Genomic DNA, 25690 nt, shown 5'->3' on the forward strand with positions numbered 1-25690 from the left:
GCCCCCCCTGGACTCCGAGGAATCCCTTCACTCAGTAGTTCCCGTGTCCACGCTGCCACCCAGCTCTGTGCTTGCCCAAACCCCAGCGCACACCCTCGGAGCACAGTCATAGAGCTGAGCAGGATGGGCCCAGGGCTGGAGGCCCCACCAACATGGGAAGTAGAACTCCACACCTAGGAAGGGCACAGGGCAGAGGCCACAGCCCCGCCAACCACTGACCACAACCCAACACAGCGTGCATGAGCACACACACCACACACATGCACTGACATGCTTACGCACATGCGTGTACACACACGTATGCTCACACGTGCACAAAGCACAGACACCGCACATGCACAAACATGTGCACATGGTCACACACATACATGCATCCATGTACGTACATGCACACCCATGCACAAATGTGCTCACATTCTCATGCGTGAACACACACCACATGCAGATACACACACCTGCTCACACACAAGCACGCACGTGCACTTATGCATACACACATCACGTACTCACACACATGTACACTCATGCATGCACACAAAGATGCTCATGCTCACACGCTCATGCATGCATACACACATGCACACACGTGTGCGCACACCCTCAAACCAAATCAGGTCAGCGCTGGCCATCCTTCTCCCTTCCCCGCAAAATCAACAGCATGGCCAAGGAGAACAGCCTTCCATCTGCCACAACCTAACCTAGACTCTCTCCACCCATGTCTGTCCCCACGCTGCCTCCCCCGCAGTGACAGAGAGCAAGCCGTGCCTCCTCATGAAATGAACCTCCGAGGGGCTGGCACTGCCCCTCCCCATGTCCACCTCTGGGGGAGAACAGGCCACCTTCTGCCACCCCCAGCCCCAGAATCTGCACTGAGGAGGCTGGAGTGTGGAGCCATGTGCCCGCAGGGTTCAGAGCAGGGCCCGTCCACTTCCCAGGTCAGCCTTGCTATGGGTAGCCGACCGGGACCACGGGACCTGGCTTCCAGAAACCCTGAGGGTGGCGGCCAGACACAGCCTGCTTTACTCCTTCAAAAACGACGACAGCATGTCTCTCTGGATTTAGTGGTTTCAAACGACAAAGCAGATCAGGAGAACAGTTTAGGAGGGGGCGTGGAGGGAAGGGAGAAAGGGCCCCTCCAGGCCCGGCTCTGCTGAGAGGGGGAGGAGCCGCAGCCTGGGAGACTGCAGGGGTGGAGAGAAGAATAATTATATATTAGTTAAATAAAAATAACTTAAAAGTCACTGATATCACTCCAAAGAGAAGTACTCGATGTCAGAGGGGGCCGGCCGTACACCCCTCGCACCTGGGCAGCCAGGCATCTCCTCTCTCCCCTAGTGGTTTGACTCTAAGCCAGTGCTGGTGCAGGACAGGCCACAGGCAGCTCACACAGAGGCCGTGTGGTCACGAAGGTGTGCCCGCTGCTCCTCAGAGGGCACCCAGCGCAGGAGGGGCACCTGGTGATTTAGGGGGACACAGCTTGGAAAGCATCTGTGCAAAGCTCTCAGGTCATGGGGAGGGACAAACAGAGGGGATGCAGAGGTCAGACTGGGCCTTCGAGATGGGGAGACAAAAGGGCGGAGCTGGCCAACCCAGCCAACTCCCTGGCCCTGCCCCTGCCTTGTAACCAAGTATACTGGGGGCGCCCAGGTCAAGGACTCAGCCCCTGCAGGTCTAGACCCCTCACATGGCACACACCACCTGTACCCCTGCAACAGCCTGGCCAGGCCCAGGGGCTCAGCCCCTCCAGGTGTACACCTCTCACATTGCACACACTGCCTGCAGCCCTGCAGCAGCCTGGCCAGGCACAGGGGCTCAGCCCTTGCAGGTGTAGACCTCCTCACGCTGGGTGCACTGCCTGCACCCCTGCAGCAGCCTGGCCAGGCCCAGGGGCTCAGCCCTTGCAGGTGTAGACCTCCTCGCGCTGGGTGCACTGCCTGCACTCCACATAGCAGCACCAGCGCACCTGGCACTGGCAGGGCCGGGTCACCACCCGGCTCTGTGTGTTGTGGCCACGCCCGCAGCAGATGCTCTCGCAGTTCTTCTCACGGTGGCACCTGCGGCCGGCAGTGCCGGGGGAGAAGCGGCCGGCCAGGCAGAAGCTGGGTGAGTCGTCCAGGTGCACTAGCTCCGGTGTGCGGGGCAGTGGGTCGCCACCACCCGTCCCTGTGGCCCGGCCCCGCGGTGGTGGGATGGCGCCGGCCTCGCCGGTGGCCTCATTGGTGGTACTGCCCACCTTGAGCGCTGTCTCGTACTTGTGCTTCAGGCGCTTGCCCACCTCATGGAAAGGCGCCAGCTGCCGCCAGCACGTCCGCACGGTGCATGAGCCTGACACGCCGTGGCACTTGCATGTGGTCTCCACCCCGGCCTTGATCACCTGGGAGGGAGGTGGGCATGAGGGCCACTCTGAGCAGACTGGAGACCAGTCCCCAAGGACAACCCTCAGAGGGGCTGGAACTGCCATTCACCCCAGGGCCAGACCTCATGGCCCCCCAGACCCAGGCCCAGGCAAAGGGGGTCACCACTGCTCATCACCCAGGCTCCCTGGCACCCACACATGTCCCTCCCTCTCCAAGCCATGGACCACCCAGGACAGAAACCCCATAGCCAGCACCACACCTTCAGAGTGGCCACCGCAGCACCCCGAACCCACCTCCTGCACCATCGTGGCCCTCCCTTCCCATCCCTGCATCCCAGGCTGCCCTCTGCAAGGCAGGGCACACCTCCGCATTAGCCCCCCTGTCAGCAACCCCCGGGCCACACAGTCTGTCCTCAGCAGTCTGCTCCTTAAAAAAGCAAGGACAAGCAAGTTAGCTTGCCTAGTAGACAGAACTGGCCACTAGAGTCTACATTTGAGCTGACTATGCGCCTGCCTGAGCATAGGGATCAGATGCTACTGCATGTGCGGGCACCATCCCCCACCCTGCTAAGAGTAACTTGGAAAGTGGGAGAAAGCCTCCAGAGAGGTCCAGATGGGAGGGGGCTGCACCCACGGCACACATGCAGGCCGGAGCAGGCATGGCACAGCACCAACACTCCGCTTGGGATCTGGGAAGCTGCCTAAGACCCAGGCTGGGCCCTTCCCCTCCCAGGACTTGGGTCCAACCTGCAAAGCCGTGGAGTCAGCCCAGCTGTCCCACGGGGCCTCCTGCCTGACTTTCCACACTGGGGTCCCTAGAGGGACACAGGGAAGAAGAACGGCAGGGGAAGGGGAGGTCCCTCTCCCAGTGGGCCCCAAGCCAGGCCTGAGCTCCCACACTGCCCCCAGGGAGAGTCGGCTCAAGGGGGATTAAGAAACATAGCTGCCCTCCAGCCAGGCAACAGAAGAGTCACATTTAATGATACTTTGCTGAGACACCCGGACAAATTTAATTAAAACGAGGCTTACCCAGGACCAGTGGAGCTAATGGAGCACTTTCATATTCTGACTTTTCATTAATAGCTTACAAAAGGGCGAGTGCAGAGGAAAAGAAAGGGCCTCCCATGGGGGATTTAATCAGCCTGCACCCCTCCCCAGAGGGTGGAAGGAAAGGCAGGCAGAGCTCCTGTGGAAAAGGGGGAAATTGATTCTTTAATAAGCCCACACCTCAGAACTCTGGCTTCTCAATAAAGAGGGGCTCAGAGTGAGGCTGCCATTAATTACCTCACGCCCCACTCCAGCCCCCAGGCTGGGGCTCCATATCCCAAGGGCTGCCCAGCAAGCACGCAGATCCCCCTCCCAGCCCCTGACTATCCCACAGCTCAGGCTGAGCCTTGGGAGGCATTTGATTGTCCAGGTTGTGCAGGGACTAAGAGGGTGGGGTGTTCTGTCCACAGTGAAGGTGGCGGGACCTGATGCCTCCTCCAGTGGCGTGGAGCCAAGCGGCTGGCAGGTGGGTAGAGAGTGGTTGCAGAGCCAGGTCCCCCCAGGCCCAGCCATGCCTGCAGCAGCAGCTCCCAGAAGGGCCCAGCAAGAGAGGTGAAACAGTCCTTTTCACCTTGAGTCTTTTGTTTCAAGTTTCCTTGGAACAGTCCTGGCCACAGACAGTGCCCCTGAGGTAGAAGCAGCCTCCCCAGCTTGAGCCAGCCACACCCCCAGCTTTTCCCCGGGACCTCTGGACCACACACTTACCCGTTTGCTGTCCACCTAGGTCCCTGGTGACAGGACCACCCACCCCTCAGCCCTGGCAGGTAAGGACCAGTCCATTGTCCTCCTGGTTAGATGGTGCCCCGCAGGGAGACCCTCCCAGTGGCCCTGACCAGCCAGACCCACCTGCCTGCTCCCCAGCCAGCAGCAAGTAGGCCTTCTGGTTCCACCCAACCATGGGAGACCATGGGGCACCCCTCCATGGAGCTCCCCACCATGACAACTAGTATCCCTGCCCATCCGGTAAGTAATGAGCCTTATAAGCAGAAGGACTGGAGGCCCTGGCTGTCACCAGTGGCTGGAACAGAGCCCCAGAGGCAGCCGACTCCACCTCGTCCCAGCCCTCTCCCCCACCAATGCGCCTCCCTCAGCCCCTGCATCCCAGCCCTTCAACACATATGCGCCCTGCCCACCCCTCTGCACTGTCCCGCCCTGCTCCCCAACTCACGCCACCTGCAACCCCACACCCACCCCATGCCCTGCCCTGTGCCCTGTGCGCCCCCCACCCTGCACCGTTTCCCACTCCGCACCCCACCCCGCTTGCCTTCACACCCACGAGGTTGTTGTGGAAATCCACACGGGCTCGCAGATCCTTGCTAGACCGCCGACCCAGGAACTCCTTGACGAACTTGCTGCTGTACTTGAGATTGTCCCCGCAGCCACCCCACTGCCAGGCCTCTCGGTTCTCCAAGTCAGGGGCCTCATCACAAGTGCAGCGCTCCATGCGGCCTGCACTGCACGCCTTGGCCAGTGCATGCGTCAGGCCAGCAGAGGAGATGGCGTAAAGGAAGGCTGTCTCCTTGAAGCCTGGGGTGGTGGGGGCAGGGGCAGGTCAGCAGGCCACAGGGCCCCCGTCTCACTCGGGTGCAGCCAAATCATGGCATCCCCAGGCACACATTCCATATAGAGCAGGGTCTGCGGGAAGGCTCCTTCCTGGTGTTTTCCACACAGGGAGGGGCACACCTGCCTGGGCTGCCATGTGCACCTGGGGACAGGAGGTGCTCCCTTGTGCCCCAGACATAGGACTGGTCAGGGGCAGGAGAGAACCCAGAGTGTACTGGGCCACAGGTGTGCCCAGCAATCAGAGACCCTATCCATCTGGGTCTCCAACCTACTAGACTGGCCAGGGCCCTCTGTGAGCCTTGCCATGCCCTGGGCCTCAGGTCCCTAGTTTTGTTTTGTTTTTTAACATCTTTATTGGAGTATAATTGCTTTACAATGGTGTGTTAGTTTCTGCTTTATAACAAAGTGAATAAGCTATGCATATACATATATCCCCATATCTCCTCCTTCTTGGGTCTCCCTCCCACCCGTCAATTCCAACCTTTTAGGTGGTCACAAAGCACCGAGCTGATCTCCCTGTGCTATGCAGCTGCTTCCCACTAGCTATCTGTTTTACATTTGGGAGTGTATATATGTCCATGCCACTCTCTCACTTCGTCCCAGCTTACCCTTCCCCCGTGTCCCCTAGTTTTTAAAACAACGCTGTTGAGAGACTCAGATGAGAGTCCTCCTTGGCACACTCATGCAGAAGGAGACACAAGAGAGGAGGCTCCGTGCTCTGGGCTGGGGCAGCAGCTGGACACCTGCTCCTGTGCCCAGGCGCCTCAGCCATTGCCATGTGGCAAGAGCCATCAGAGCTGCCTCAGGCCCTGTCACAGCTGACCACGTGCGCCTTGTGCCACCAGCAACTGTTCCATGCAGGTGTGAGAAGGGACCGGGCGTGGGGGAGAGGGCAGGAGGAAGGGGAAGGGGGAAGCAGCGGGGTCAGTCCCACCCACCGCCCAGTCACCTGGAACTCAGCTGAGGTGATGCACTAGGGGCGCACACCAGGGCTAGGAGGTCCTGCCTCCCTGCTCTGGCCCAGTGTCCCAGCACACTCACCTCGCTTGAGCAGGCTGGCCCGGTAGCGACCCTCCAAGGTACAGTTCCAGCGCTCAAACCGGAACTGGTACTGGCACTCGAGAGCACTCATGCTGACCGCTTCCACCAGCGTCTCAGCCACACCGGGGTCCCGGCGGCACATGCGCCGCTGCTTGCGCTCCAGCTTCAGCCGGTCGCAGGCCTTGTAGTGTGCCTGGGCAGCTGCTTCCGGCTCCAGGGTCAGCGGGAGGATGGTCAGGGGCTCACTGCCCGTCAGCCTGGGCACAGAGAGGCCAGAGTGAGCCCTGCCCCAGAGGCAGAAGGTGGGCGCTGAGCGAGGGCTGCAGATGCTGGGGCAGCAGAAGAACCTGCTCGGCCGGAAAGCATGGCGGCAACTGGATAGGAGCCCCCGTGGGCCCACCTGGGGGGCAGGAGGGGCAGCGGGCCCAGGGACAGGGACACAAAGGCCACAGAGAACCCGGCGGGGGGGGGTAGTGAGAAGGCCGTGGGACCCGTGCCCACCAGGCATCCTCTCTACAACCGCTTGCCCGCATATCCACTCACGTCCTGCCCTGCCAACTGCTTGTGGACCCCTGCCTGGCCCCCTGCATGCCCTGGGTTCTCACACTGGCTGCCCAGTGAGCATGACTCAGGTACCCACATGGATGCTGACCCCTCCCCAACAAGTCCCTTCAGGGAGTCACACCCCAGCTGACACCAGCCTCACTTGCCCAGGTCGGATGACAGGGGAAGGAACATACAGCTAGAACCTCATATGCACACACCTGGGAAGACTGCCCAGCCCAGGGTATTGGCCAAGGGCAGACAACCAAGGCAGGGAGCGGGCACAGTTGCCTCAGGCCACATGAGACGTACATCTACTGTACCCTGCCCAACCCACTCCCATGTCTGCTCACCCAGCTTGCTCTAGGACCCCCACCCTCTGCCATCCCCAGCTGGGGGTGCCCCCCATGGCCCTGTGGTCCCTTGAGGATGGCCCTGGCTCACTCCCTGTCCTCCTGCAGCCTGTGCAGATGGCCCCCATGGTTCCATTGGGGTCTCCTGGAATATGTGCACCAGAAGGGGCCTCCCAGCCCAGGTCCCAGGTGCCACCCAGGAAGCGGGCTGCTGGTTCTTGTGCAACTCCACCCATTCTCTTGGCTGAGCCGAGGCCCTGGCCTGGGCCTGTCTTCCTCTGTCTGGCCTGCCTGCCCTAACTCCCTACCAGCTGCTCCATCCAGGGACTGACCGGCTCTGGCCTTCTGCCTGCTCTGTGCTCAGAACCATGGGCCTCAGTGTCCCCAGACAGACAACTGCACATCTGGGCTCCAGGAACGTCCAAGCCCAGCCCCACCCAGACCTTCAGCCCTCGGGAGGGAGAGGTGCCCACCTGGATGTGAATGGGGCTCAGAGCCCACCACTAGAGCATCTTTAGAAACAAGCCCCAGCCCCCACCTCTCACCTCAGCCAACCCCAGGAACCAGGGGTACCAGGAGTCCACAGATACTGGAGCCCCACACCGTGCCCCATCCCATTTCTTGTTGTCCTTCCAAAGCCCCTCAGGGGTACGGTGGCCACTGGGCTGATAAGAGAGCTGCAGCTTTCTGCAGGGGAAGGGATGTGGGCAGGGCCTTCTAGAACCCCACCCTCTAACAGACTCCAGCAGTAATGCTGCAGGTTGAGGTTCCCCTGGGGTACCACATTTTGTAGCTGCATGCACACACACCCCAGCATGCCCTGCCCTGCCTAGTGGAGAAGGGAGTCGCTGCATCCACCCTGGTAAGGGTGGGGCCCGTGCAAAGCAGAATCAGCCCTACCCTGAGGCCTCTGGACCCCGGTCCCTGAAGGAGTTGCCCCTGTTTCACCCTCGCTGATCAGCACCCTGAGAACAGCAAAGCAGGGCGCTGAGGCTCGGGAACCAGGCTGACAGGAGGCCCAGGCAGCGTTGGGCAAGGAGGCCACCAGAACACCAGAGCACACGGGTCAGGCCTAGGGGTGCAGAGTGGAAAGGACCACTACCCCCCACCTCTGCACACGTAGGTGCAGCATGAGTGAGGCCATGGTGGGCACCCTGAGAAGACCCACCCCAGGCCTTGGCCCTGCTCTCCACAGTGCTCAGAGCTAGTGTACCAGTGAGCTGTGGGAGAGCAGTGGCGGCAACTGCTCCCAACCCTGAGACCGAGGGTGTGGGTGAGCAGAGCCCACAGAGGCATCCCTGCCAGCTCAGGTCTGTGCAGACGTTGCTGAAGGACCCGTGCCCCTCTCCGTAAGCAACACTCTGGATCAGGGGGCCCCTGGGTGTGCAGTGGGAGGCCAGCATGGGTGCTGGCTAGAGGAGAAGCTCCAAAGGTCCCTGAGACACGGACAGATCCTTTGTGGGCCACTGAGCAGTGGGGATGCAGAGGCAGTAAGACCTTCGGGGAGAAGACACATGAGCTTGGAGCTGGGACGATGCATGGGAGGGGTAGCAGCACAGGCCAGCCCCAGTTACCTGCACCCCTTATCTAGCGTTAGGACTTCATGCCTAAGGACGTGGGGATGTGGCAGAGGCTGATGTCAGGGGGCAGTTTTGTGGACTTCCAGGCCCCTGCCTGAGGACAGCTGCTGTGCTGGGGCAGGGTGAGCAGGCAGGGGCCCGAGGACCCTGGGCTGGAGGCCGGAAGAGCCATACTCCTCACACAAAGACAGCTCACACAGTGGAGACTTGTCCCCAGACAGGAATGTCAACAGCTGTGCCCAGAACTGCGTGCCACATGGCTAAAGCACTGTAGCCTCCAACCAGCACATGCCCCAGGCAGGATTCAGATTAACCAAGCTCCCACCACTGCCAAAACATTCCGGCATCCAAGAAGACCCCTACTGTAAGGCCATCCTGGGGGGACCTGGGGCCGGGCTGGAAAGGGACAAGGAGAGGGAGACAAATGGCAGGTGATGCTGCCTTCCAGTCTTCCAGGAGGCAGCGGGGGTGCCTGTGTCCAAATTCTGCACATGGGCGCTGAGGACAGGGCCCCCTCCACCCGGTGCCAGCCTGTGCCCACACTGCACACGAGGAGCTAGCTCAGGGGTCCCTCACACTCAGGGCCAGCCTACATAGCTAGAGGTAGTTTCACTCCCACCTGGCCTCAGCATGTCCACCAGGGTATCAGAGGCAGCTCCATAAACACAGCCACAGGCAAGCTGACACTTTCCTGAGGCCAGGTGGGGTCTACATCTGTTCTGGGCAGAAGGATGTGGAGGAAGGGTCAGCTCAAGTCCAGGAATGGCCATCTGAAAATCGTGTGGCCAGACGGCTGGGGCCTGAGGCCTGAGGCCCAAGGGCAAGGCCTTTCCCCTGAGCCATCACCCAGCTCCCATGGTAGGCATGAGGCTGAAAACCAAGGGGGTAGCACTGCCCTACCCCCCGGCGTCCCTCATCCCAAGGTGGCACGTCCCCACCTCTCTTTTATGGGGGCCCAGCTGCCCCCTGTCCAGGCCCCCTTAACAGTCAGTGTGGACTCAGTGCAGCCAGCCTGTGAGCTTATGGCCTGGACTGCAGCGACAGAGGACAAACCCTCACGGAGGTGCCGGTGTGCGACAATGCATGGGGTACAGGGAAGAGGGTGGCCGTCAGGTGGGTCCGGGCTCAGTGGAGAAGGTCCCAGGGACAAGAGGCAGAAACGACAACACAAAGAGGAACCCACAGAAGTGCTGGAGGAAAGATGAGAGGTTCATAAGACATTCTTAGAATCAGGAAGGCTTTTGTCAGAGTGACTCAGAATCCAAAATGTCTTGAAAATTTAATAAATTAGACTATCTAAATGTACAAGAATCTCTGCACAGCAAAAAGTAGCATAGAGGGCTTCCCTGGTGGTGCAGTTGTTGGGAGTCCGCCTGCCGATGCAGGGGACACGGGCTCGTGCCCCGGTCCGGGAAGATCCCACATGCCGCGGAGCGGCTGGGCCCGTGAGCCATGGCCGCTGGGTCTGCGTGTCCGGAGCCTGTGCTCCACAATGGGAGAGGCCACAACAGTGAGAGGCCCCCATACCGCAAAAAAAAAAAAAAAAAAGTAGCATAGAATCCAAAGACCAACAGACAAAGATTAGAGGAAATGTTGCAATTCAGATCCCAGGCCAAGGACCAAGTTTCTTTGCTTGTGTGTGGGCATGCGCATGTGGGCACATGTGCATGTGTTGCATGTACATATGTGGACACAGGTGTATCTTTTCCTCTAGATCAGTAACAAAGGAATCAACTGTTAATTGGATACGGGATATGAACATACAGCTCAAGGGAAGGGAATATAGCTGGCTGTTAAAAACTTATTTGCAGGCTTCCCTGGTGGCGCAGTGGTTGAGGGTCCACCTGCCGATGCAGAGGACGTGGGTTCGTGCCCCGGTCCGGGAGGATCCCACATGCCGCGGAGCAGCTAGGCCCATGAGCCATGGCCGCTGCGCCTGCGCGTCCGGAGCCTATGCTCCGCAGCGGGAGAGGCCGCAACAGTGAGAGGCCTGTGTAACACCAAAAAAAACCAAACCAAACAAAACAAACTTATTTGCATTTCACTCAAAAAAATGCAAAATAAAACTATATTGATAGGTTATTTTTCATTCATCAGAGGAGTACAAATCAATGTCTCATAGGATTTTTGTCAAGGACACAGGGAAGGAGGTGTTCCTCCTTGGCTGGAATTCTGGACTGACATACCTATAAAAATTCACCCACCAAATCTCTTTCTAGAAATACAGACTACAGATATGTTATCTTAAAACATATAAGCAAAAAAAAAAATTTAATGTCAGCAAGAAAAAACGTACAAGCGTATGTCACTCACATGTTACCCAATGCAATGTTGTCATGCAAAAACACTGGAAGCACTGTTTGGTATTCAGAAAGACTGGAGATTGGCTGAATAAATGGGATCCATCCACTCCAGTATTCAGCAGGCCTCAGAAAATCCGCAGCCCACCTGCTGTGTACACTCAGTGTAAGGCACAGGCCTACCTCTGCAGAGTACCTGCATGCATACCTCTGGGTGCATGGGGCAACCCAGGATAAAGGCGGCCTGGAGCAGAGGAAACACGTTCTTCTCCCTTATAGCGTGTGAGCCACTCACACGTTGTCCCATGCACATGTGGCCCATTCAAAATGACAAAGTTCAACATACAGCCAGTGGCATGGAGAAACCCCTCACAGGCTCTCAGCCCTGTATGCCAGCCTGGAGCAATGAGCCTCTGCCCACACAGCCTATCTCCAGGGGCTGCGCCTTCCAGCCCAGAAAGTGCCCAGGCCACCTGGCACAGCACAGACCCTCCAACCGCCCAGCTGCCCACACCAGTGCACCTGCCACTGTGCTCAACACAGCTGCCCCTCCCTCTCCGAGGGCATCTGGTCTGAGACAGGCGGGTCGATGGGCACATGAGCCTGCCCAGGAAGCCCATGGAGGCCTCGAGTCCAGGTTGGCTGCCCTTGCTCCACCTGGCTGTCCTCTCCCAGTGCTGGACCCAGTTCCTGGGAAGAAATGAGATCTAAATGTTGGTCTGGCACTTTACAACACTCAGGTGTCTTCAAAAGATATAATACACACATGCAAGTGAGCAGCACAACTGGGAAACACAGCTCTCACCCAGCTCAAGAAACAGCCTTGTGCCCAGGGACTCTCAACTCCCACCACTAATGTCATAAACCTTCTCCTAAACATCCTCCAAAAGCTTCCCCATCTTGCTGTGCACATCCAGCTCTCCATCCAGCTGACACCAACATCTGCCCATGAAGTTTGGTGGGGCCAGCATCCCTCCCTCAGGATCCCAAAGGTTCCATCTCCTCGCTGCTCTGTGACGTCACAGCAGCCTCACATGTGGCTCATTTCCAGGCTCCACCCTGGGCTAGTGTCACGAGCTCCTGACGTTTTACTGGGATTCCGTCAGGAGCTGCTTCCAACAGATTCCAAGGGCACATGCTGGCCCTGCATTTGCACACACGTTTGCTGGGGTGGTCATGACTGCTCTGTGCAATTTTTTAAATAAATTTATTTATATATTTTTGGCTGCGTTGGGTCTTCTTTGCAGTGTGCAGGCTTTCTCTAGTTGCGGCGAGCGGGTCTACTCTTTGTTGCAGTGCACGGGCTTCTCATTGTGATGGCTTCTCTTGTGGCAGAGCACCAGCTCTGGGCGCGTGGGCTCAGTAGTTGTGGCGCACAGGCTTAGTTGCTCTGCAGCATGTGGGATCTTCCCAGACCAGGGATCGAACCCATGTCCCCTGCACTGGCAGGCAGATGTTTAACCACCGCGTCACCAGGGAGGTCCCCTGTATGTGCAATTTTGAATCTCTCCATTGGTGAGAACAGCACCTCTCTCCATTTACTCAGAATTCCTTCCTGCCTCTCTCTGAAGTCTTACACGTTCCCCCACTGAAGTCTGAAGTCTTACAGCCTCCCACAGGGCTGCCCTGTATTAGAGTCAGTCTGTGTTCCAGAGTGATAGTGTATAAAAATAAAATAACTTTATAAAGTCAGTCTTCCCTCTGTTGCTGACCTACAAAAGTCCAACTGACCCTATGCTGATGTAGTATTTGGTGACCTTGCTATGTGTTGCAATTCATCTCTGATGATTTTCAGATGCTCTGTGTACAATCATGCAGTCTGCAGAGACACCAGTCTATTTTCTGACTATGCGGTTCTTCCTGCCTTCCTACACTGGCTAGGGCCATCAGCATAATCGTGCAGAATCTGCCAGCTGCCCTCTGGGACCCAGCCTCCTGACCCCCAGCTCCATAGCCACCAGCCAGCACAGAGCTGTCCAGTGCCCTTGCCAGCACGTGTGGCCATGAAGTGAAGGAGAGAACTGTGGGCACCACCACCAGAAAGTGGGGACCCTCATCCTTGCTCATCTCTTGCTACCCAGACCCACCCCTCCAGATGCAAGGGCGCCCTAAAGACTGGCATTACAAGGCCAGAGACCAGGAGTCAATGCACTCACAGAGCCAGAGCATGATTGCTACACGAGAGAAACGACTCCCGTCATGCTTGAGGGTCTGTGAAGACAATTGGCATCACCCAGATTTAGACAACGGTGACGACAGGCATCCCTGTCTGACTCGTGGTCTTAAAAGGGAAGCTTTTGCCATTTCACCGTTAAGCACGAGGTTTGCTGTGTGTTTTTCTGGACACCCTGTATCAAGTAAAAGAAGTTCCCTTCTGCTTTTAGTTTGCTATGAATGTTTTTAAAATCACAAATGGATGTTGAACTTCATCAAATGTCATCCCTGCATCTTTTGATGTGTGATTTTTCTCCTTTAATCTGCTAAATTGAGGAATTTCACTAATTGATTTTTCTAATGTTAGACATTAAGCATTCCTGGAATAAACCCAGTTGGCCATGATGGGTTTTATCCTTTCTCTGTATTGCTGATGTAACTTGATGATGTTTTGTCTAGGATGTTTGCATCCATGCTTGTAATTTTCTTCTCCCATGCTCTTCCTGCTGAGTTTCAGTGCCTTAGCAAGAGTTTTTTTTTTTTTTTTTTTTTTCATTTCCTAGAAGAGTTGTGTCAGATTAGAATCGTGTCTTCTTGACTGTTTGGTGGAACTTGCCATGAAGCCACGCAGGCTGACATTTTCTTGGTGGAAACATTTCCTTTCTGATCCAATTTCTTTTTCTTTTTTTTTTAGAACACCTTTATACATTAAGACATAATTCACTTACCATAAAATTTGCCCATTTAAAGTATATAATTCAGCGTTTTGTAGTATATTTGCAGATATGTGCAAACACCACCACAGTCCATTTTAGGATATTTTCATCACTTCAGAAAGAAACTACATAGTGTACTCTTTAGCTATTACCTCCCTATGCCCCTCCCCCAACTCTTGGCAACCACTAATCTACCTTCTGCCTCTGTGGGTCTGCCTGATCTGGACATTTCCTATAAAAGGAATCAAACAACATGTGGCCTTTTCTGACTGGCTTCTTTCACTTAGCACATTGTTTTCAAGGTCCCTCCATGTGGTAGCACGTAATAATATCCCACTGTATGGATATACCACATTCTATTTTTCTACTCCTCAGGTGATGGACGTTTGAGCTGTTCCTTCTTTGTATTGATTTTACTTATTTAAATTATTTTTTGGCCGCGTCCTGTGGCATGAGGGATCTTAGTTCTCTGACCAGGGATGGAACCCGTACCCTTGGCATTGGGAGCGCAGAGTCTTAACCACTGGACTGCCAGGGGAGTCCTGAGTTGTTCACTCTTCAGCTATTGTTCATAATGCCACTATGACCACTCATGTACACATTTTTTTGTGAACGTATGTTTTCATTTCTCATGGGTATATACCCAGGAGTGGAACTGCTAGGCCATAGAGGAATTCCATATTTAATTGTTTGAGGAACTGTCAGATTGTTTGCCACAGTGGCCATGCCACTTTACATTCCCAATGACCCAATTTCTTTGCTTACTATAGTATTAGTCAGTATTTCTATATCTTGAATCTGTTTCTGTTACTTTTTTGGTTTTCTCCATTTCCTCTGAATTTGCAGATTTATCAGCATGGAACTGTACATGACATTCCCTTGTTTTTGTTTGCAGAATCTGTGACGATATTCCCCATAGCTGGACACTAGCACTCTGAGCCGCCTCTTCACTGGGTTAGTCTCCTCAGATGTTTCTAAGACCTTCCCAGAGAGGGATCTGTTCATCTCTAATGCACATTTTTTTTTGTTGATTTCTGCACTACTTCTACTTTCTTTCGGTTTACCTTACTTCTCTTCCTCACTTTTGTGATGGACACTTTCTGAGTGCTTTCAAGTGTCTCTCCACTTCTAAAATATGCATTTAAGCTACCACTGTGGCTGCTTCAGTCTCTCCGAAACTGCAGCCTCAGGGCACCAGACTGAGCCTGACACAGCCCAAGGTCACTGACTAAAAGAGTCACAGCTCAGATCACTGTGCTGAGTCTGAGTCTCTCTCTACTCTCATTTGCCTCTTTACCTTATGGCCCATTGAGCTGGTGTGTTCTTTCTCCATCCTCTTATGTTCTCTATCCTTACATCGTGTGTCTCTCACCCAGAGCCTATAACTAGACTCAGGACCTGACCACAACCCCCATCACCTCAGCCTTATGCCTGGAACATTTCATCCACTGGGGTCCTGGGGTCCAGTTTATCCTTTCTGCTGGCCATGCCTCTTTTTTTCTTTTCTCCTCTCCTGCCTTCTTTTGGGTTATTTTCATTATTCTGCTTTTCCTTCTGTTAATTTGAAGTCATATATTTCCATTATTTTCATGGTTACCCTCAAAATTACAACATGAGTCTATGAGTTACCCATGTTCAATGTTGGTCAATACCACCCCCTTCTCGGTAATATGAGGCCTGAGAACACAACCTTGCTGACTCCCTGGAATTATATGCTGTTGTGTATTTTAGTTCTACATTTAGGACCCAACAGGAAGTTGTTCAATGTTCCCTTATCCCCTCCTTCCCTGTGACCTTCTCTTTGCTGTTCACTCCTTTTTGTGTCTGGAACACAGCAGGACCATTTCCCATGCCTAAGCTGCGGCGTCAACATTTCCTTCAGAGCAACTCTCAATTTGTCTGAAAATGCCTTTATTTCACCCTCATTTTACAGTAATCTTCACCGAGCGTAGAGTTCTTGGCTGTCAGTTATTTTCTTTTCATGCACCAAGTGGATGGTCCCACCACCTCCTGGCTTTGCTCTCAGTTCTGAACTTAGCTGTCAGCCTGACAATCCTTGGAAGGTAATCTGTATTTTGTTTTTTGGGATTGCTTTGGTGTTTTGCAGTTGCAATCTGTCATGTTCTGGCATGAACTTTTTTTTTTTTTCTGCTTAGAAAGACACTGGGCCTCTTGAATCTGCTTGATTGTTCTGATCAGTTTCAGAAAAATTCTCAGCCATTCTCTCCATGTATCACCCCATCAGTTCCTCTTCTCTTCTACCTCTGGGCCTCTGGTGGAGCATGTGGGACCTCCTCACTGTGTCCCCAGGTTTCTCACCCTCTCTGCTTTCCGTGTATCTGCCTGCCCATGCCACACTCTGTGTAATTTCTCTTGACCCATCTTACAGTTTGCTAATTCTCTTCAACTGTTTATAACCTGCTTTCAAATCAGTCTACTACTTAAAATTTTTCCCAGTTCTATTTGGTTTTTCCAAACTTGCTGGGTCAGTTTTTGTGGCTTCTCATTCCTTACAGATATCCCAAGCTTATCTTGCTCCTGCAAGCACAGTGAGAGTTGTTTTATTCAGTGTGGGATGCTCTGTTTACTGGTCTGCTGCCATCATTTCTGCAAGTCCTTGGCTGCATTTCCTTGCACACGAAGTTATCTCTGACCATATGCTGGTTGCCGTATTTGAGAAACTGTTTGCAGGAATAATCTGAAGCACAGGATAAAGGTCCCCAAAATTCACAGCCACCTGGAACCTCAGAATGTGCCTTCTTTGGAATAAGGGTCTTTGCAGAAGTAATCAAGGTAAGGATCTTGAGACCAGATCATCCTGGATTAGGTCCCACGTTGCTGAGGGCTTACCCCCCTGACGAGCTCTGCAGAGAGCACACTCCAGCCCTGGGGCAGCAGGAAAGAACCTAGGACAGACAGGGCCGAGTCTGGGGATGCCCAACCCCCTCTGTGGACCAGGCCTGAGGCTGTCATGCCTGACTGCTTGGGGACTACTAGCGCAGCCCCTCTGAGCACCCAGCCAGTCACACATCCTCACATCTGCCCCAAGGACAGCCAGGTAGCAGGACGGGCATTGTCGGAAGAGGGTGGGTGCAGGTTTGGCCCACGCTGGTACTGGAGCCATCCCTGTCCCACATCACTCAGCCCCTAGAACACCTCACCCCTTCCCACTCACAGGTGGGGTAGGGGAACAGATTTCGATTGCCCTTCCTCCTGCCTACAGGCCCAGCCACCACAAGGGCCACCCTGCCCGCAAACCCAGCTCCCCGGGCATGGGGAGCTGAGACCCTGGGCTGGGCGGAAGGAGAAGAGGCCGGAGTTCCAGAAGCCACAGCGCCCTGCCAAGGAAACCTCAGCCCCACCAGACGGCGTTTAATTTCTGTGTGAATCAAATTCAAAACAAATTCCAGTGCTGAGAACTGGTTCTGAGATTAACCCTCCATCCTCCCGTGGCCTGCAGCCTCCCACCCAAGCAGGCGGGTGTGGGGTGTGCATAGACACCCCCAGAGCCTGGGGCTCCCCGAGAGCTCCACCATCACTTGGTGCCCTGCCACGCCAAGGAGGAGGTGAGGGCCAAGGGATGGGGATGAGCAGGGCAGGAGGGCAGCTCCCTGAGTACAGGTCACACTGCGGCAAAGACCTTGTGCCTATGACAGCTGTCACCTCCATCAGCTGTGAGAACCGCCAGGGCCCGACGTCCCCACCTCATGGGGCCCGAAGATTCCAGGGCATGAAGAGCTCTTGGTCAGTCCGCAGATCCATCACTGTCCAGGGGATTGCCTAGCTAAGGCCTGGCCACCCTGGGGGTCAGCTGGCAGACACATGACTCAGCAAACTCCACTACACTGGGACCCACAGCACTGCCCACCAGGCCTGGCACCCCCAAGCCTAAGAGAAAGGTCCTCGTCCACACTTGGCCCCTGAAGCGAGCAGAACTTGTGGGACCCCCAGACTCTGAGGGCCACCAGCCAACTGCCCCCTTTCCAGAGCAGGACGATGGAGCCCAGATTGGTCAGTGGCATGCCGAAAGCCCCCAGGAAGGTGGCTGAGGCTGCATGGGACCCCCAGATTCACTGACTTCCGCAAGGAGAAGACGGGCTGCGGTGGCTTCATGGAGGAACCAGAGTGACCAGGCCACCTCTGTGCCCTGGTCACCACACCCCCAGGCCTCAGAGGTGGCTGTGGACCCACGACGGGGCTGCCACAAAGGACAGGAAAGATGCAGGGCAGGTGCTCAGAGAGCCACCAGACCCCACCACCACCGCCGCCACTACCAGCATCACCTTGATATCTGGTTTCCTTCCTGGAGCTGGCCTTCCAGGGGCCTAGCACCATGCCAGACACAGATGGGGGTCACTGGGACAGCCTCAACCAACACCCCACCCTGGGGTGGCCTGAGGCAGCCACTGCTGCTCCCTCTGTCCAAGAGGGAGCCAGGTCTGGTGTGCTCTGGTCTGGGAGCCCCTGGCAGCCTCTACTCTCGGGCCAGACCACTTCCCTGGCCACGTCTACCTCAGGTATCGCTAAGAAAAACAAACGCAGCTTGAGGCTTGCCTTTTTCCATTCCCTCGTCCGGCTGCCGGTCTCGAGGTGCAGGGCCTGCCAGCTGGGCGGCCGGGTTTCCTCCTGTGGCTAGGGGCACCAGGCCAGCCAGGAACCTCACTGGGAGGAGCAGGGGACCGTGGCGGGCTGTGCCCGCAGGTCACAGAGCCAGATGGCCAGCACACCACCCAGGTTGACACTGTCCCGAGTGGGGCTGCCCTCCTCTGGAGACCCTGGCCCAGCCCGCAGATGTCCATTAATGATTAGCCCCTGCAGAAAAACAGGCTGGTCATCATCCAGCCCATGCTACCAAGCCCCACTCCAGAGGCCTGCTCAGACCTGCTATGCACCATGGGCAGCCACCTGCTCCCACCTCCCCGACCCTCGCTCAGTGGGGTCCTCAGCCCCCGCCTCCCACCTGCCCCCTGGGAGCTCCAGTGGAGCCCTCTGCCCTCAGCACGGCACCCACAGCAAAAATGCCCGCAAAGCCTCTGTCCAACATCCAGGCCCCATTGTCTTGTGTCTGCGACACCTGGCCCACCACCCGTGCGCTGGAAGGTGTAATGGCCCAGCCAGCAAGTGTGGGTGCAGCGTGGTGGAGGTCAGGGCCAGGGGTGAGCAGGGGGCTTGGCCACCTGGTGAACGAGCACCTCAGACCCCACACCAGGCTCCTGGGTGCAGAGCCAGGAAGCGGAGGGGAGACAGGGCCCCTCAAAGGCCTCGGAAGAGCCAGCCCAGTGCAGTTTGGAGGAGACACCACAAGGGAACCTCCTGGCTTCCCCAGAGGTGAGCTACAGGTAAGGAGCAATACTTCTGGGCTATGCTCTGGCTTCCTGGAAGAGGCAACAGCTGAGGCAGACCCAGGAGGATGGGTAGGCCCATGAGGACAGTGGCCCTGTTCCCCACCCACCAGAGGCTGACCTTCAAGCAGGAACCTGGCCTCACCCACTTCCCAGACAACTGCGCCTGCTCTGAAACCTCCTGCAGTCTGCTGAGCCAGGGTGGGCACTGCAGGGGCACCCCCACCTCTGGGACAATACACAAAGGGAGCCGGGTGCCCCCCAGGCTGGGATTAAGGGGGCTGAGTGCCGGCCCTGCTGACAGGTGTCATTTTTCTACAGCCAGGAAAGCCAAGCCAGGCCCCTTATCAGCTCATCGCTCCTCCCCGAATTCAGGGCCCACAGCCCCCCGGGAGGAATCGTGTGTGTGCATTCTTTTCCAGGAGAAAAAATACCCACACACTTCTATTGTCCTCTATATCACAAGGCCCCTGGGGTGGGTGGTGGGCGCCACCCTCAGTCTGGGGCCACCCTGGGAGCCTGGGCAGGATCATGCTAGTGCCCATGGCTCTGGAGTCGGGTCCTGGACCACAGTGGCAAGGACGGGGGTGAGATTAGGCCAGCTGTCCTCCCGTCCAGACGGCCGCCGGCTGTGGCAGAACATCTGCTCACACAGCTGAGGGGAGCCAGATGGCGGCGGCTTCCTCCTCACCTCAGACCCCACCAGGAGGCCACCGGACTCCACGGCCTGTGTGCACGAGGTTCCCAGCCCAGAGGCCCGGTCCTGGCCTGACGCTGCCACCTGCCTCTCTCTGGTCTCTGTATGAGGGGGCCGGGGCAAGGCCCCCCCAGGAGCCTATGGAAGGGGACAATAGGCCAGGCAGGGGCCAACGGTTTGGGAGTCCACAGCCCCCCAGAGAAGACTGGCCAGGAGGGCGGGGGAGGCAGGAGGGACTCTGGAGACGAGATGTAAGGGGCAGTGAGCTCCCCGGGGGATCCCCTCTGCCTCCCCCGCCTGCTCTTTCCAGCCGCCTCCCCACGTCTGCCCTGGACCCACAGGCTGGGAACCTGGAACACCTAGGTCCCTCTGCTGGCCACAGAGGTCCTGGACCAGGAGTCCAACAAGAATCCCCCCTCCTTGGCAGGCAGGAAGCCCAGGCCCCTCCACACACCACCCCACTGTCCTCTCCTGTCCCTGGAGCTCCCTCCCCTGACCTGAAGCCCTCCCCGCACCCCCAGGCACCTTCCCGCAGCCTGCTGGGCATCCCTCGTCACCTGCTGTTCTGAGGTCTCCCCTCGGGGCTTCCAAGGGGCCTCAGCAATCTCCCTGCCAGCCCCTCAGCTGCCCTGGACACTGTGGATAGGGCCCCATCGCCTGGGCCCTCCCCCAGCTCAGCTGCCAGTGCAGGCCTACCCTCTCCTGACCCTCCGAAGCACACTGCTCTCCAAGGCCTCTCCCTCAAACACCAGATCTGAGGCTTTGCAGGACCGTTGCGGGCTTGTCTGTCCGGAGGTGGGTCTCCATGGGTAGCACCTGCCCTGTTGCCCAAACCCACGTGACTCCCTAAGCTCCTGCCTGCTTAGCTCACAGCACCACCACCCCTGGCCGGGGAATCCCCTGGGACACCTCCCACTCTGTCAGCCCCTCCCTAGCCCCAGTGGACTCTGGGTCTCCCCAGCCTCTCTGTGAAAGGCTGACCTCCCCTACAGGTGAGCCCCAGCCCTCAGCCCCATACACAAGCCCCCCAAGCCCCTGTCAGAGCTGTCTCATTCTCTTAGCAGGGCTCCATCTTATCCCTTGCCCACTCACAGGCTCACCGTACAGCCTTGTCATTCTACCATTAGGCTCGCTCCTGCTGCCCAGGGAACGTTCCCTCCTTCTTTCTACTCTAGGGACCAGCTGGGAGCCCCTCCTCCAAGCAGCCAGCAGGCACGTGGCCACATAGGACCGCCAGCTGAGCCCCAGGCTCAGTATTCAGAGAAGCAGAGGACATGCCCTCACCTCCTGGCGCTGGGCAGTCGACCCTCCCTGACCCACACTCAGAGTCCACCCTCACCCCAGTGACAGCAGCCCCTCTGGGGCAGACCTCGAGCACAGTGCCAGGGCCCCCAGCTAGCCCCAGCCCCAGACCAGGCTCCAGCAAATGAACAGCCACCTGCACCCTGGCCCCCCACATAGTCCACTGGGGGCCAAGCAGGGGGAAGATCTGTTGTGAAGACCCATGGGTGCAGCCCCTGTATGAAGGGGTGAGAGCATGCCAGCTCACAGGTCAAGAAAACAGGTTCTCCTCAGTCCAAGAATAGATCTAGAACATTTAAAGAGCTCTTACAACTCAACAGAAAGACAAACCACTGAGCCAAAAAGTAGGTAAAGAAACTGAATAGACATTTCCCCAAAATAAGACATTATAAATAGCCACTGTGCACATGAAAAGATGCTCAACATCACTAGTCATCAGGGAAATGCAAATCAAAACTACAATGAGATGCCACCTCAAATCTACCAGGGTGGCCAGAATTTAAAAACAAACAAAAAAATATGTTTTCTTTAAAATCAGAGAATTAACAAGCATTGGCGGAGAGTGGAGAAATTGGAACCCTCGTGCATTACTGACGGGAATGTAAAATGATGCTGTGGAAAACAGTTTGGTGGCTTCTCAAAAGGTTAAACGTAGCATTACTATATGATCCAACAATTCTGCTTCTAGGTATGTACCGAGAAAAACTGAAAACATATAGCCCAAAAAAAACTTGTACACCAATTTTCACAGGAGCATTATCCACAATAGCCAAAAGGTTGAAACTACCCAAGTGTCTATCAACAGATGAATAGGTGGAAGGAAACTGCCATATGTCCAGCTAGTCACATATTATTTAGTCACAAAAAGGAATGATGTACTGATTCTTGCTACAAAGGTGAATAAATCGTGAAAACAGCATGCTCGGTGAAAAGAGCCAGATGCGAAAGGCCACATATGGTATGATTCCATTTATATGAAATGTCCAGAATAGGCAAATCCACAGAAACAGAAAGTGGATTAGTGGTTGCCAGGGGCTGGGGGAGGGGGTCGGGATATGAGGTTTCTGGGGTGATGAAAATGTTCTGGAATTAGATAGCGGTGCTGCCTGCACAGCCTTGTGGATGTATTAGAAACCACTGAACGGTATACTTCAACTAAGTAAATTTACAGGATGTGAGTTACGTTTCAATAACAAAAAGACCTTTGGCCCCAAGGCCAATTGCCCCCCACCCCCCAATTTGCAATGGTCCAGAGCACCTCAGCTGCCTTTCGAACCGGCTCCCAGCACCCCTCATGGGCTAGGGAAGCCCTTAGTCTCACGCTTGGTGCTGCCTCTTCCATGCAGGCCTCCAGGCCACTTGGACCAGAGAGTTGGGACGAGCCCAGACCTCACAGCAGTGCCCCACTCCCCCACATCACCCTGCAAACGTTTCCTGTATAAGGTGGAGTGCTGAAGCCAACACCATGAAAGAGCCTCAGGGCTCACCGTGCCCCTTCTTATTCTCCAGAAGATTAATCACGTTGGAAGCCTCAGGCCTCCGCTGGCCTGTGCAGCCCCTGGATGCCTGTCTAGCCGTTTTCCCAGGGGCCTCTGCTGGGGGCTGGCTCAGCACACACACGGAACCTCTAAGAAAAAGGCAGCAAGGTGCTGGGGAGCCCAGACCCTGCTCTGGCAAGCACAGATGCCCCAAATCCCCAGATCCAGCCCCTGGCTCCAGGCTCAGAGGAGCACAAGGGTGGCTTGCGCCAGGGCCTGGGGCATCCCTTCCTGAGCAGGTTTCAGCACACAAGGCCCACCCTTTAGCTCTATATTCTCACCTGAGGATAACGCCAAGAGAGGAGCAAAGTATGGGAGAGCCCACCCAGATCTATGGGGTGGGGCAGCGGGCTGGTGGTTGGCAGCAGGGAGGGGTGTCCAAGTTTGTATCTCAAACTTGCCACAAGACCTTGGGACAGTCTCTTCCTGCTTAGAGTCAGGCTCCACTTCCTTCCAAGAGAGCATCAGGCCAGCTGTCTAGGCCCCCAGAGCACAGACATCTCTGTAGCCCCAGGAGAACCAGATGGAAACACCACCTGCTAATCACACCAGAAAGAACGGTCAGGCCAGGGAGGAAGAGAGGAGAGCCCCTTTCCCATGGCCGGCAGGTGACCTGCAGGGCCCTGCCTGGTGGCCAGAGGCTGAGCAGGACAGCGGGAGCAGGGCGGTTTGGGTTGCAGCCTGGGGGGGGTGGGGGGGCGGGGCAAGGAGGGCTCCCACCACCCACGTGATCCTCCCCCAGGCCAGCCTCTCTGGGTTTCTGGGCTGTAACTGGAGCTGCCCTGCCTGTGAGCCTCTGTGCCAGGCAGAGCTTTCAGAGTGGGGGAAGGGAGAGGAGGGCTGGATCCCAGCTCCTTCCCCCTGTTCCCTCTGTACTTGGGGTGGGGAGGGAAGCCCCAGCGCAAGGCGCAGAGAGGCCCCCTGGCTCTGGCCCAGCCCTGCCTGGCCATGCCTGCCTTGGGCCATCTCCTCCTCCCCCTCCCCTCTGGCTCCTGCCCCTTTACTAAGCCAGGAGAAAGGGCCCCAGACCCAGGCTCAGCCAGTCACTGCTAGCCAGAGGCTGGGCCTCCATGGCTGGTGCTCTCCTGAGTGGACTCCAGCACCAGGTCCCTTACCTTCTCTGCCCGTGGGGCTGGCACAGAGTCTGCCATCCTCCAGGACCTCCGTCCACCAAGCTGAGTCCTGTCTCTCTTGTCTGGTGGCAGGGGGAAGTGGCGTGTACCCCCAGCAGAGGCAGCGGAACTGCTTTCTATGCTACCCACGGGGCAGGACTTGGGAAGCCTCACTTGAGGGGGCCTTTGGGATTAAAGGGCAGGGCCAGAAGGGCTAGCTGGAGAAGCCACAGGGGCTCCAAGCCCTCCTGACTTGCCACACAGCCACTGGCCACACTTCCCCGAAGGTACAAAGTGCAGAGAAAACATGGAGAAAAAGAGGGATGCTACAGGGGTTGGGATGGAGGGCGGGAGCCAGGACCCTGAACGCCACCCTGTGGGTCTGATCTTCCCAGAGAAAAGGCCAGCAGCAGGGAGACTCCGAGCAGAGCACAGCGTGGCGCAGACAAGCCTAGGGTGTGTCTGAAGCCTGGTGAGCAGACCCATGGCTGAGCCCGGACAGCGAGAAGGCACAGCTGGCTGACAGGCCATCGTGACTCACCGTGGACCTGCAGCCAGACAGCCAGCCTCTGACCCTCCCTCTGCCCGAGAGGGTGAGGCAAAGGCTGCACAGATGGCATGCAGGGGCGTGCCAGCCTCTGCACAGCCTGGGCCCCAGGCGGGCCAAACCCACAGCCGCAGCTCTGGCTGCGGGGTGGGGTCTCCAGGGTAAGGAGACAGGGAGCTGACCCTGGAAGACAACCCAGGAAAAAAGAACAGGAGAAGGGGGAGGGGGGAGAAAAACACAAAGGGAAAGTTTCCCATGAAAATATTTTATTTTCTTTGAGAACAGGATACACCTGCAGGGCTTCTCGCCCAGTCGGCCTCTCCCCGCCCTGGCAGTGCCACATTTCTGGACCAACGGGGCCCTCTGCCGGCCAGGACGCTGCGCGCCGACGCCTGGTCCAGGGGAGAGGGAACAGGTGACGACGGGTGGAGGGCGGCAGCCCGGGAACGGCCGCAGGGCACGCAGGACAGGGACTGGGCAGGACGCGGGGGTGGCCTCGGCTCCAGGAGTGGCACGGGGTAAGGAGGCGGGGAGACTGGGGAGATCCGGAGGGCTGCCCACACGATGCCACCCAGACCCCGGTGTGCCCATCTGCAGAGTACAGCGAGGGTGCCCAAAGCTCGCCCGGCTGGACATCCCAGATCTGGGAGCGAGGAACGAGGAAGGGCAGGAAGGAACGTCGGAGAGAGACGAGCCCAAACCACACTAACTGCTGCTGCGGAGAAGCGCGCAGGACAGCGACCCTGGAGGCGGCGGGAGGCAGCATTCACGGCTGGGCTGGGCCCTGCGCACCGGAGAGGTCCCACAGACGCGCTCCCGCGGGCCGGGGCCCGAGCGAACGTCAGAAGCAAAGCTCAAGAAAAATAAAATTCCTCCAGTCTGGAGGTTTTTTTTTCCCTTTGGGGCTCAGAGCAAGGAACATCTGGATTTTGTACGTATTTTTTTGTTGTTGTTAAATTAACTTCTCGAGGAGAGAAAGGAGGGGGAAACTGCAGGGGGGGGTGGGTTTGCAGGGGCCAGGGAGGCTCCAGACGTTTGGCAAGAAATCCTGGCCTAAGGGAGCCGATAACCAGAGCTTGGTCCCGGAGTTCCAGGGAGCCTCACGCACGGCCGCGGGTGCGGCCGCAGCGACTACGGCTCCGGGGTCACGGAGGACCGGGGCCTCACGCCAGCCCGTCGGGTACGCCGGCCCCTCTCCGCGCTCCGCGCCACGGGGACACGGACTCGCGGACCCAGCGACGCGGGCTCCGCAAACAAACAGCTCCAGGCAACCCGGGGGCCCTCGCTAGCCCGGGCACCGCGCCCCGCGCACCTGGGTCGCCCCCGCCCTCGCGCCCGCGCCGGCCTCGGGCCCGGCCCGCCCGCCCCGCCCCGCCCCGCCCGCCGGGCTGCCGAGGCACCTACCCGAAGTAGGCGGCCGAGGGGCGCAGCGCGGCGAGCAGCAGCGTCAGCGCGAAGGCCGCGGCCAGCCAGCGCGCCAGCAGGGGCCCATCCAGCAT

The 25690-nt window shown here is 57.1% G+C and overlaps 1 protein-coding gene across 1 annotated transcript; it reads right to left on the reverse strand.

The window, feature by feature from the left end:
* Nucleotides 1–1891: 1891 nt before the first annotated feature.
* WNT9A (Wnt family member 9A) lies at nt 1892–25690 on the reverse strand (the record flags this gene model as incomplete). The annotated part of the gene is made up of 4 exons (XM_079702958.1): nt 1892–2374; nt 4668–4930; nt 6008–6264; nt 25596–25690. 4 exons carry the CDS (start codon nt 25688–25690, stop codon nt 1892–1894), a joined length of 1098 nt encoding a protein of 365 aa, XP_079559084.1.

This window comes from Hyperoodon ampullatus (assembly GCF_949752795.1).
Source record: "Hyperoodon ampullatus genome assembly, chromosome: 4".
NCBI lineage: Eukaryota > Metazoa > Chordata > Mammalia > Artiodactyla > Ziphiidae > Hyperoodon > Hyperoodon ampullatus.